This window comes from Musa acuminata, chromosome BXJ2-11, assembly GCF_036884655.1.
Source record: "Musa acuminata AAA Group cultivar baxijiao chromosome BXJ2-11, Cavendish_Baxijiao_AAA, whole genome shotgun sequence".
Classification (NCBI taxonomy): domain Eukaryota; kingdom Viridiplantae; phylum Streptophyta; class Magnoliopsida; order Zingiberales; family Musaceae; genus Musa; species Musa acuminata.
This window is the reverse complement of record NC_088348.1, coordinates 28152501-28165225: the sequence shown is the minus strand read 5'-3', so window position 1 is coordinate 28165225 and position 12725 is coordinate 28152501. Positions and strand designations below refer to the sequence as shown.

At 37.6% G+C, this 12725-nt stretch overlaps 3 protein-coding genes across 4 annotated transcripts; 2 read left to right on the top strand and 1 right to left on the bottom strand.

Annotated features, from left to right (window-relative positions):
• The first annotated feature begins 3670 nt into the window (after positions 1–3670).
• LOC135626621 (phosphoglycerate kinase, cytosolic-like) lies at positions 3671–6624 on the top strand. Its single transcript, XM_065132055.1, has 6 exons — positions 3671–4026; positions 4708–4785; positions 4871–5131; positions 5472–5789; positions 5994–6152; positions 6242–6624. Exons 1-6 carry the CDS (start codon positions 3832–3834, stop codon positions 6434–6436), a joined length of 1206 nt encoding a protein of 401 aa, XP_064988127.1. The 5' UTR covers positions 3671–3831; the 3' UTR covers positions 6437–6624.
• Positions 6625–7286: 662 nt separating this feature from the next.
• LOC135626622 (alkylated DNA repair protein ALKBH8 homolog) lies at positions 7287–11130 on the top strand. 2 transcript variants are annotated; one of them, XR_010492380.1, is made up of 7 exons: positions 7287–7447; positions 7547–7667; positions 7777–7808; positions 9643–9855; positions 10011–10342; positions 10453–10548; positions 10732–11130. XR_010492380.1 is itself a non-coding variant. In XM_065132056.1 (6 exons), exons 1-6 carry the CDS (start codon positions 7304–7306, stop codon positions 10457–10459), a joined length of 849 nt encoding a protein of 282 aa, XP_064988128.1. In that variant the 5' UTR covers positions 7287–7303; the 3' UTR covers positions 10460–11130. The 2 variants fall into 2 exon arrangements, 1 of the variants encoding a protein (XP_064988128.1); XM_065132056.1 differs by having other exon boundaries at positions 10453–11130.
• A 282-nt stretch (positions 11131–11412) lies between these two features.
• LOC135626623 (protein RALF-like 33) lies at positions 11413–11971 on the bottom strand. The gene has a single exon (XM_065132058.1). It carries the CDS (start codon positions 11916–11918, stop codon positions 11562–11564), a length of 357 nt encoding a protein of 118 aa, XP_064988130.1. The 5' UTR covers positions 11919–11971; the 3' UTR covers positions 11413–11561.
• Positions 11972–12725: the final 754 nt, after the last annotated feature.

Genomic DNA, 12725 nt, shown 5'->3' with positions numbered 1-12725 from the left:
GGAATCTCAACTAGTAGTGGAAGTGTTTATTCAGTTGGTTCAGCATCATCAACTGTAGGAATATCATCACTTGCATTCTTACTACAATCTTCTTGTTCATCTCCCCCATGATCATCACGAACTACAAGTGAAGGACTCAAACTCCAAGGAATATAAACAGAGGTTTTTAGCTTATCAACATTATCACCATCATCAAACAATTGGTCTTCAAGGAACATAACATCTCTACTTCTAATAATCTTCTTGTTCATTGGATCTCATAATCTGTACCCAAACTCTTCGACCATATCCCAAGAAGATACATGATTTTGCCTTATTATCAAGCTTAGACCTCTTAGGAATATGAACAAATGCTTTACACCCAAAGACTCTCAAGTGATTTTAAGATATATCTTTTCCTTTCCATACTCCCTTTGGATTATCACCTTTCAGAGGAACTAATGAAGAAAGATTTATCAAGTCAACTGTAGTTCTCGTAGCCTTCCCCCAAAATGACTTAGGTAACTTAGCATGGGAAAGCATATACCTAATCCTTTCTTCAATGGTTTTTTTCATCATTTCTACCATACCATTTTGCTGAGGAGTTTTAGGAACTGTTTTCTCAAGCCTGATACAATGAAACATACAATAATTCTCAAAAGGACTCATGTACTCGTCACTATGCTCGAACACACTTTAGCTTTCTGCTAGTTTCTCTTTCAATAGTGACATGAAATTCTTTGAAAACATCGAGTACTTGGTCTTTAGATTTCAAAGCAAAAAACTCAAACTTTTCTAGAATGGTTATTAATAAAAGTAACAAAATAAAGAGCACCTCAAAAAGTTCTAGTTTATATTATACAGACATCAGTATGAACTAAATCAATAACATCTGATTTTTTAGATGATGGATATATATGAAATGTAATTCTTTGTGTTTTTTCAACTAAGTAATGATCACAAGATTTAAGAGATGTATCTTACAACTCTGGCAAGAACTGCTTTCTAGTAAGAGTTTGAAGTCTCTTATCGCTGATATGACCAAGCCTCTTGTGCTAAAGATCTATACTTTCACCCTTCTGAATTGTATTAATCTCTCCTTTGTGTAACTTAGCTTTCATAATATAGAAAGAGTTAAGCTTCTTTACTCTTGCCACAATTAGAGAACCTTTAGTGAGTTTCCATTTGCTTTCCACAAAATAGTGTGTAAATCCCTCATCATCAAGTTTGCCTGTAGATATCAAGTTAAGACTCTATCTGGAACATGTCTAACATCTTTGAGTATCAATTTGCTCCTAATACTGGTCTCCAAGTAAATATCTCCAATACCCATAATCTTTAATGTATCACTATTTCCCATTCTGATATTACCAAAATCACCAACAGTGTAAGATCTGAAGAAATCACCATGAGAAGTAACATGAAATGAAGCACCAGGGTCAATTGCCTAGTTACTATCTTGAGCTACAAGACTGACACAACCGTCATCACAAATAATAATGATATCACATTCAACAGCAATTGTATTTGTCTCTTTATTATTTTTCTCCCTTTTATTCTGTTCTCGCTTCCAAAACTTACACTTTTTTTTATGTGACCTGGTTTGTTACATTGGAAATATTTGATATCTCTTCTAGACTTGGATCTTCCTCTATAATCATGTGGATTTCTACTATGACTTCTTCCACATCTTTCTTGTTTTTCAGTAACAAATGCACTAGAATAAGATTCATCATATTCTTTCCTTCTAGCATCTTCATTTAGTAAACTATATTTAACCATATCTATAGTTAGAGTCTCCTCTGGCATGGAGTTACAAATTATCATCATATATGTTTCCTAACTTTCTGGTAAAAAGCTGAGAAGTAATAATCTTTGTATCTCATCATCTATATTTATTTTTATAGTAATCAACTTGTTTGCAAGACTCTAAAATAGGCGTATATGTTCAATAATGTTATCATCATCTTTATACTTCAAATTTACAAGTCTTTTGAGGAGAGAAATTCTATTTCCCACTATCTTTTTCGCAAATAGGTTTTTTAATCATTACCAAACAACATCAGCTCTGGTTTCATCATAAATATGCTCATGCAAATTTATGTCCATCCATCTTCTAATATAAGTAATAGCTTTTCTATGTTGAACCTCTCATTTCTTATCGTCCATAGTAGAAGATTTATCTTTAACCTTGATCGGCTTATATAAATCTTTACAATAAAGCAGATCTTCCATCATACGTCTCCAAATGGAATAATTTGATGAGTTTAATTTAATCATATCATTTGATTCTTCCATTTCAATCACACAAGAAAAAAAACTAGCACCAACAACCTGTTGCACTGATACCACTTGTTGGGAAAAACCTATTAAAGTAGAATAATTCTTTTCCTTCCTATCAAAATGGGTTCCTCATCAAAATACCAACTTGATATTAAAATACAAATATCAACTAAAGTAGTATAAATAATAGAGCAATAAATCAATCACACAGTGAAACCAAATTTTAATGTGAAAAATCCAATGCGGGAAACATTACGTGACCATAGTCCACCTTAAACTACTATCACCAATAGTAATGATAACAAGTTTATAGTAAATCTTCTCTAAAATAATCAGAGGATTATAATAATATCAAAAAACATAGATCTTGGCTCAAGAATAACATATCATCATCATATAACATGGATCTTATCGAAAAAGAGAATTCTAAGTCTCATAAAATAGATATAATAGAAAAATATCTCAAGAGTAAATTATACATCAGCACAATAGTAAAGTTTACTATAAAGATTCTTTACATATAATTCGGAAAAAATAAAAAAACTCAAAATCCTATATTTTATCTCTCCTCTTTCTATTTGTTCTTTTCTCTCTCCGTGTGCCGCCACCCCTAGCTGCACACGCTCTCTCTCTCTTTCTCTCACGTCTTCTTTTTTTTTTTTCTTTTAATTATTGATAAATCATATTTGGACTTACATAATCGAAGCCAACGGGCTGGACTCAGCGAGAATAACTCTAAATGCATTCTTGGGCAGGTAGTTGATTTCCGCACAATGTAAATTGCTGGAACTGTTGTAAGATCTCATTGGAAATGATTTAGCAACTCCATCCTTCTTTTTTTTTTTTCTCTTGGTCATATTATAGATTTGATTCAGCAGAATGATAATTACAATGTCTTTGCTTCAGGGTTCAGATATAAATAGAGTCTGATGATGTCGACAATTTACCAGTAGAACTATTACTCATGTATAATGGTACACATGTTCTTTCCATCTTCCACAGATTGTAAAAAGAAGGTATTTCTTGCAGTTGATGATGTTACTGTACTCTTATTTATACATCTTGAAATCATCCTTCTAAACTTGATAAGTATATTGATAGATCTTACAATTTTTATTTTTGGTAGATTATGAAATCATCCTTCTAAACTTGTGCAGGTGCGTGTCTGAATCACGTGCTTGAGTCTTCAATTGGTTTTTCTGCGGTCGATGGAAACCAAGGCGTGCGGACCGTCCGATGCTCCATCGCTCCAATCTGAGCCGTTCACTGTGCGGCCCACCGTAAGAAGATCAAATCCACGGCGGTTCACGGGATGCTGCGCGGTCGCAAACACTTGGCGCACAATAGCGTTAGCCAGTTAACCTACGCCCCCTTCCGCCTCTATAAAAGCCACTCCTTCTTCTCGCTTCGCTCGAGCCTCCGCCTCTCATCGGTCTCAAAGCCCTCGTTTCGATCTCCCACTTCGTCGGTGACTGTTCTCAGCTTTGTGTCAGATCGGATCCAGCTCGATCTGCTGCTTCTCGTGCGATTTCTCTTGGTGTGTGGATCGGAGGTTAATTTGGTGGAAGAATGGCGACGAAGAGGAATGTTGGTGACCTGAAGGAAGCCGATGTCAAGGGGAAGAGGGTTTTCGTGAGGGTGGATCTCAACGTTCCCTTGGACGAGAATCTGAAGGTCACCGACGACACTCGGATCCGCGCCACCGTCCCGACGATCAAGTACTTGATGGAGCGCGGCGCTAGGATCATCCTTGCTAGCCATTTGGTGATCCCTTAGATCCATATCTTCTTTATTTGTTGCTTCAGCATATTGATTGATCTCCTTTGTTTCTGGTGTATCTATGATTCTAATAGATTTATCTTCCTTATCATACTTCTTTGAATTTTTTGGGGAAATTTTTTTATCATTATAGAATGGTACCTGTAGGAGTAGGCGAAATATAGAATGGCAGTTGATGAATTTTAGTTTATTTCGTTGACTGTTTCCGTAGATCATGACTAAGGCAGAGATAACATATTTCATGCTGCAAGAAACATATGTTCAATATTCTGTTTCTTCTATTTTTCTCCTTCGTGGAAAAGAAGCTCAAAATGTTTACATTAGTCTTTTAATATTTTTTCTCGAATTTGGCACCTTTTCTAAGTTTTTCTGTGATCTTGTGGTGTCAGTAGTATAAAATATAAATAATTGATTCATTATTAAAATGATTCAAAGTTCATGGTTCTTCAGCTTGGCATTACTTTTGATTTCTCTTCAGCATGCAGTATACACTAGAATGCTATGTCCAAAACTTCTTGGCAAGCATATTGCGACCTTTTTGTGATTTATTGTCATAGGTTTCATGATACTTACCCAACATACATAAGTCAATATCTCAACTTTTATCCATTTGCTTAGTGATTGTGGCAATTAACAGTGAACTGATTGTGTGCTCTAAATTTGCAGGGTCGCCCCAAAGGTGTTACCCCAAAGTACAGCTTGAAACCTGTCGTCCCTAGGCTATCTGAGCTTCTTGGCGTTAATGTATATACTGTTTCTTCCACTAAACATTTGTGCTATCTAAACTCTGGTCTCTCTTCAGATCTAATTCCTCAACTTACTTGCTTAGGTTGAGATGGCAAATGACTCTATTGGAGAGGAAGTTGAGAAGTCGATTGCTGCACTACCAAATGGAGGCGTTGTGCTTCTTGAGAATGTAAGGTTCTATAAGGAGGAAGAGAAAAACGATCCGGAGTTTGCAAAGAAGCTAGCATCATTGGCTGACCTTTATGTCAATGATGCCTTTGGCACTGCACATAGAGCTCATGCTTCCACAGAGGGTGTTACCAAATTTTTAAAGCCATCTGTTGCCGGCTTTCTCATGCAGAAGGTATTCATCTCACTGTGTCAAGAAACCTGCAATGTGAAATTAAAATGCGAACATTATTTATGGAACATATCAGTCACTTTTTTTCCTTTCTTACAAATGGTATTGGGAACCTTTTGGTTTAAAATTATTCATTTAGTTGATACATATGACTTGAACTTTTTCATCCAATTGTTGTGTGTACCTTAAACTTGTTTATGCTGTTGTTGTTTCTAGTGAATACTAACACTACTTCACTCAACGAAAGAAAAATATTCTTTCTATCTACTTCTAGAATGTCTTTGTTCTGTATCAAATTTACACTAATGCTAAGACTTACAATTACTATTATTTTGTGTCTCAGGAGCTCGATTATCTTGTTGGAGCTGTAACCAATCCCAAAAAACCTTTTGCTGCCATTGTTGGTGGCTCTAAGGTTTCAAGCAAGATTGGGGTGATAGAGTCATTGCTGGAGAAGGTAGATATTCTCATCCTTGGTGGAGGAATGATATTCACATTCTACAAAGCACAGGGGTACTCTGTTGGTTCTTCACTGGTCGAGGAAGACAAGCTTGGCCTTGCTACATCACTTCTCGAGAAAGCAAAGTCCAAAGGGGTGTCTCTCTTGTTGCCTACTGATGTGGTCATAGCTGACAAGTTTGCTGCAGATGCAGATAGCAAGGTTTGTTCATTTAATTATTGGATATTCTAGGTGACTTGTGTAACTTCAATTGTCAAATTATATATACAACATATAATGTCTGCTTCTATTTTTCTTGTTTTTAGGATTAACTTGGGATAACCATGAATATAAATAATATACATAATCCAGAGAGATTTACATATAATTATTGGGCATTTTGATTTAGCAAAGTGCTTTCTGCAGATTGTACCAGCTTCCGGAATCCCTGATGGCTGGATGGGCCTCGACATCGGTCCAGATTCCATTAAGACATTTAGCGGAGCTTTGGAGAGCACCAAGACCATCATCTGGAATGGACCCATGGGTGTCTTCGAGTTCGAAAAATTTGCAGTGGGAACTGAGGTAAATTATTGCAGAAAAACAAGTGCAGGCTGATGCTTAAACTTCATGTTATTTGTTTTGGAGTATATGATTCTGTCTCATTAACGCAGGCAATTGCAAAGAAGTTGGCTGATTTGAGTGGGACAGGGGTCACAACCATCATCGGAGGAGGAGATTCCGTGGCAGCGGTTGAGAAGGTCGGACTTGCCGACAAGATGAGCCACATTTCAACCGGAGGTGGTGCAAGCTTGGAGCTACTGGAGGGCAAGTCTCTGCCGGGTGTTCTTGCTCTTGATGATGCCTGAACCCAAAATGGAAGTCCCTCATCTTTGACTTTTAGTAGCAATCTAATGAGTTGCTGGATGTCAGCACAGATGCTTTTAACTCGGTTTTGCTAATGTGTTCGAATAAATTTTAATTTGGTGGTGTCAATTAATTGCCTGTAACCCAAACCCTCTTGACTTCAAAAGGTCTATTCTGCAAATTTCCTTTCTGTTTTCTTATTTTCCACCCATTTTACTGGCAACTTATACCTTAAAAATGGTAGATATTGAATCTTGTTTGTGTTAGCTAAATGTATGATAACACCTACTCTCCAATTGTTGTATGGATGAAAGTTCTTGACAATATTGTAGCTAAAATTGAACTTTGGAAATGTTATTTAGAGTAGCACTTTTTTCTCCTCCAAATGACATTGCAGGGGAACAATTGTTGTTCTGGAAACATGTTATTGATAGTGTTTCTATTTCTTTGTGAAATTTTATTTTCTAAAGAACATTTTTTAATCGTTTTCGTAATATTTTTTTTGAAAAAAACTTGAAAAATAATTGGCCACGTAAGATAACAGCTGAGATGAAAAATAAAAAGGAAGAAAACTTATTCTTCATTATTTGTTTTGAGGCACATCTTTCGAGTATTAAATTTAAATTGAAATCAATTTCTAGCACAACCCAATCTTTCAAATAATAGCGAAAATAGATGAAAATTAATCTAAAATAAGGGAATAAATATGAATATCACATTCAAATGTGAAAAGAAGAGTTGGGGGCTCGATGTGGCCCCAATCTCGGTAGGCCTTCTTAATCGACGGTCCTGATTCGGCCAATGGGCTTTGGGCTGCGCCTTATACGTGCAGTTATATAATTCGTGCCCAATTAACCATCAACGAAGAGATGGAAGACGACGACATCGACGCCCGGGAGATGCAGAGACGCGCGCTGGAAGAAGCCTTTGGAGAATCCTCGGACAGCGGCGGCGACAACGACGACGAATTCGAATCCTCCTCCTCCTCCCGATCCTCCCTCCTCCACTGCTTGGTTCGCCTGCCGCACCCCTTATTCCTTTCCTCCCCCTTTTCATCTTTATTTCGTCGGATTTGTCGTTGATCGATTGCTTCGGGCTCTTTGCTTCTGCAGAAGCAGGGGGATGGAGTCCCCCTTAGTTGGGAGATGGTCGACGGAGTCAAGGGTTTGTGGCTCTGCCGAGGCTTCCTCTGCTCGGCTCAGCAGTCCTCTTTGCTATCGGCGATCCGACGAGGTAGTAGCCATTTCAAATTCGATGGTTTATATTTCTTTTCTTCTTTTTTAGTGGTTTTCTTCTGTACTTCAACTTCTATTTTGCTTGCTTTTTTTATTCGTATTTGCAGAGGGGTGGTTCGATGGAGGTTGTCACAATCAGGCAAGTTTACCTTTGATTCCTTATTTGACAGTTGTGTTCTACTTATAAGTACCTGACAGGAGTTGTAATCAAAGTTAACTGGTGAAATATGATTGCAGTTTGTGTAAACTTAATCATAGTTTTCAATTCATGTCGCTCATTGCCATCGGATTTTGACAAACATTAAAGGTCCTAATACCAAACCACATGTTGATTGATCAACATTTTGGTTCTTCCATTTTAGACTCATCATGAAATATCTCTAGTTTTGCCACTTTATAAATCTACTTATTATGCTCCTATAAGCTAGTTGTTGCACAATGTATGGATGATAGTTAAATCAGAGGAGTGAATGCAAAGGCTTTCCCACCTATTTGTTGTTGTTGCTATTAGCATCTCACTGATGATAGCTGAATTCTATTGCACTAGTTGACAGATCTCCATGGCTACTACTCTAAGCTATGATTCTTGAACCTTGGTTGCTATCTTTCCTATCCTTTTCTTGTTTGTGTAGAGGTGATCTTTTTTTTTTTTTTTCTGTTCTTCTTCTCTTGTTTGTGTGTGTATGCTTGCACTTGTGTTTGGGTGTGTGCATTTGCATGTCACGAAGATTGCATGCATGTGGTAAAAACTATTAGATTGTTGTTTGTTGCTGTTTTCTTAAACACAAACCTGCCTGTGTAGTTTGTTGAACATGGCAGGTTGTCGATAATGAATTTGAGGATTCTTGGTGTACAGTTAGAAGGAAAAAAAAAAGGAAAAGGAGGCACTTTTAGGAGCATGTATTGTTAACTGCTTCTCTTGTGCTATATTTAGATGCTCATACTAACTTCCCCCATCCCCTCTTTCGGCCCATTCTTCTTTTCTTGCTGCTGCTGATTCTATTTGTTGGCTGTTCTTGTCATGATTCTCAGCTTCATATTGCTTTTTCTATTTCCTAGATGATGCTTGTATCTGTTTTTATGTTATTGGAGTTTGTACAATTGTTTATTGCCATATTGGTTGATTAAGGGCCTCAAAGGATGAGGTCTTGTGCTTTCAAAAGAATGCCTTGATTGTAGATATTTGGACCTGATGTCCAGTTGAATCTTGTGATGAACAAGGGTAGACCAGCGCACAAGGCTCCAACTTATGCAGTGGCTAGCTAGATTTATCCTCACAAGTAAAACGGTTGTTTTGATGTTTGAGCCATGACTCCGACTGAAGATTCAAGTTGAGTCTGAAAAATTCTTTGAGTAGTAACAATAAGCCCTAGTCTACAAGTAAGCAGAGTCTGACACAAATTAAGTCCTTTAACAACAATAACATTTTTTTTTACTAATTTTGTGAATTGATGACCTGAATGTGCCCTTGCACATTAAACAATAGTTTAGGAACTTGTCTAGAAGCGGTTGATTTAAGCAACCTTCCGATTTCCTGTATATGAATGACTAGAGTTATAATGGATCTTTTGATTTGATCACCTATTTTTCTTTTGAAAACTGAATTTAATGGTTCCCTTGGCCTGCCTTTAGGAATAGTCACTGGTTTTTGAACTCCCATTACATTCTTTTTCTTCTCAAGAATGACGACTAGACTATTATCACTAACTTGTAAATTAGCGTTATATTATTCTTCAGGATGTACAATAATTCTCTGTTAGTTTGCTGGTCTTTCTTGTGATGATTTACTCTAAACAGATTCTTCTGATAGAGATTCTTGATGTTTCTTGTGAATAATGATAGGCCTGCAGTATCTGAGTAACTCTCAAAAGAGTTAGAGAGTATCTTGATAGCTTTATTTCTTTATAAAATTCTGTGTACAATTTCTGTTGTTTCCATCCATAATATTGATCGCGTCTTGTCCTTATTTGAAGGCTATGAGATTTGGGGATCTTCCAGGATGGGCAGTTGAAATTTCCGGATTAGTTCGTGAGGCAGTGTGGTTTGGTGACACATCTTCAGGAGAAGGCAAGGAATCAAGTCTTGGAAATCATCACCAAGAAGCTTGTTGGCCATTGCCGCTGGATTTGCTTTGGAGGGAACCCCTTTTTGATCAACTAATTGTCAATGTCTACAACCCAGGTGAGGTGAGAGCATTGGTTCCTATGCAATTCTAATTGTTGGTTCACCATTTCATTTGGTTGCTGTGTTATAATAGAATTATGGCCATAAATTGAGATCCAAGGAGATACAAGCTTCAATTATCACATAGTGATCAAAATTCTCTCTTTTTCATAAGCAGGGAATTTGTGCACATGTGGACCTCATGCGTTTTGACGATGGAATCGCGATAATCTCATTAGAATCTGCATGTGTGATGCATTTCACACGGTCCAAACAAGAGGAAGGTAACAATGAAGGACAAGGCGAAGAGGGTTCCTTGTTGAGGGTCCCCGTTTTCTTGAGCCCAGGATCATTGGTTCTTATGTCAGGGGAAGCACGGTATCTCTGGAAGCATGAAATAAACCGGAAACAGGGGTTTCAGTTGTGGGAAGGAGAAGAAATACATCAACAGAGAAGGACTTCTGTGACTCTGAGGAACCTCTGCAGATCACCCAATGAAAACGTGAAAGCGTAGGAACACCAGTTGTTTATTATCCTTAGCTAAGCTTGGTGTCTTTCTTCTAATTATACAGTAAATGATGATAATTTTACTTCCTTTTTTTTTTGGTTGCCCATTTCAGTGACTGAAGAAGCCAGTGATTCTTCCAAAAACAAGAAGAGAGGGCCCCTATGACTTGAAGAACTGATCCAAATAGAGCCCAGTTTTGCAATGACAGGTATGTTTTATGGTAAGCATAGATTGCTTTTCAACCATACAAAAGATGAATGGATTGTCCAATTAAATTGAGAACATTTTGAACATGATCAGTTTTAATCACTGTTCTTCACTAGGGCTTTGCAATTTGTTCTTTCTCTCTGTTAGTAGCATAAAGTTGAATCAATGCCTGTCCTTTTGCCAGATTGGGTTTGAAGCAATGGTTGTCTTACAGAAAATGCACTTGGCAAAGTCAATTTAGCAGTAACTGCTGGTGTTAGGTTATTTATTCTCTGAATACAGTCCTCACTGTAACAATATTATTGCCTCCATTCCTCACTGCTGCATCTCCATTTAATCTTCTCAGTTATTTCTACACCTATGAGGATTGTTAGAGCACAACCCCTATTCTCCTATTTGGTACTGGAAATTCAGATCAAAATGTTCACCTGTCAATCAAAGATGTTGTCTAATGTATCCATTGTTCCGACTCCAATGATCTTTGAGCTTTCATGATTTACTCCATGTTGGGAAATCAAATCATGTAAACCTTCAAACCATCACTTCTCTTTAGTAGTATATAATGATTTCATTTCTAGTTGAATTGGATATTCCAGTGATGATAATTACCAACAACATAAGCCAAGAAATCTTTTCCAATTTTTTTGCCACAAAGAATAGCTTTCTTCTCTAGAGGCCACATCAAAGACTCATTTAAGGACAAAGAATAATAGTTAATGATAGAAAAATGATCATATTATTAATCAAACAACATATAAAACAGGTTAAAACATAAGAATCAATTACTTACAAGTTGATCTATTTCTCCAAAAGGATCTTTCCTGAGAGAGAAGAAAGCATACTTGAAGTCTTTTAGAACCAGATGAAAGCCAAAAAGATCACATAGTTCTGCTTCTTTTAGCACAAATCACACAAAAAACAATGTCTATGACATCAATAAGATGACACCAGCAACAACAGCAATCAATTAAACCGAGAAAAGAACATGGAGAAGGAGATTACAGAGCTCATCTATTAACCCCGGCACCTGGTGATGGCGGAGCAGCTACGGGAGTAGGGGTTGGCCTGGGCGCCAGGGCGGCAGTTGTAGTAGGAGGCGCCGCGGCGGGAGCAGGGGACGGTGTCGCGGCGGAGGGCGTTGTAGCTGATGTAGCGTGAGGTAGCGAGGATGCGGCGGGTCACCTCCGACCCCAGGTCGAACTCGTCGCCGGCGACGCACTCCGCGACGGTCCCGCGGCAGCCGGAGAGGGATGGGATCCAGCCCAGTGGCAGCTGGCTCCCGCTCTCACCTCCGGCTGTTGCGAGAGCGTTGCCGGCGATGAAGAGGAGGAGCGCGACGGGGAAGAAGATGAATGCCTTGAGGCCCGCCATCTGTTTGTCTCTCTATCCCTCTCCTTACTCTATGCGGCAAGAAACAAAGAACAGAACTCTCTATTGCTCTTTCTTCTCACCCTACTCCACCTTTTTATCCCCACTCGTTTCTTTTAGCTGGCAACTAAAAAAGATTTTATCTTGCCTTGCAATTATTTATTTTCCATTTTTTTTGGTATTTTAGAAATAATTATTATTGACTACTGGGGAAAACAGTCGAGTTCAATTCTCCCATAATTTTTTGGAAATCGAAGATTTTTCTTCTTTTTGTTCTCACTCTTCCTTGCATGTTTCTTCGGAAAAGAAAAATAAAGAATGCAATATTCTTATTTTACAAAATAATTTTTGACGCATATATAACTCTCTCTCTCTCTTTCTCTCTCTGGGATCATGAATAAATGTGGTGAGTCCTTGACAAGTCTCATGAAAGGATTTATTGTGGTTCTCATGGAACCCATGTGATTGCCAGCTACAATATGTGACTCATAAGACTGTTTTTGTTGATCTGTTGCATTTTGTAGAGAAATCTAATTGGCCTGCTGGTGATGCAACCAAATTGCCCAAAGCTAAGAGGTAATATCAGTTGGATAATCATACAAATGTAATGTGGGACTTACTTTTCTAATGTCCATTAGCTTGACATGTGGCATCGAAATGGAGAATAATGAAAAATAATATTTATCACGGATTTAACCAATTTGTCTAAACTAAAATGATTAGCCATCAAAAGCTAATCATTAATATATACTCAATAATAACACTTTATTGTTAATTTAGGAGACTTTTCAAGCTTGGAATGATCAAATA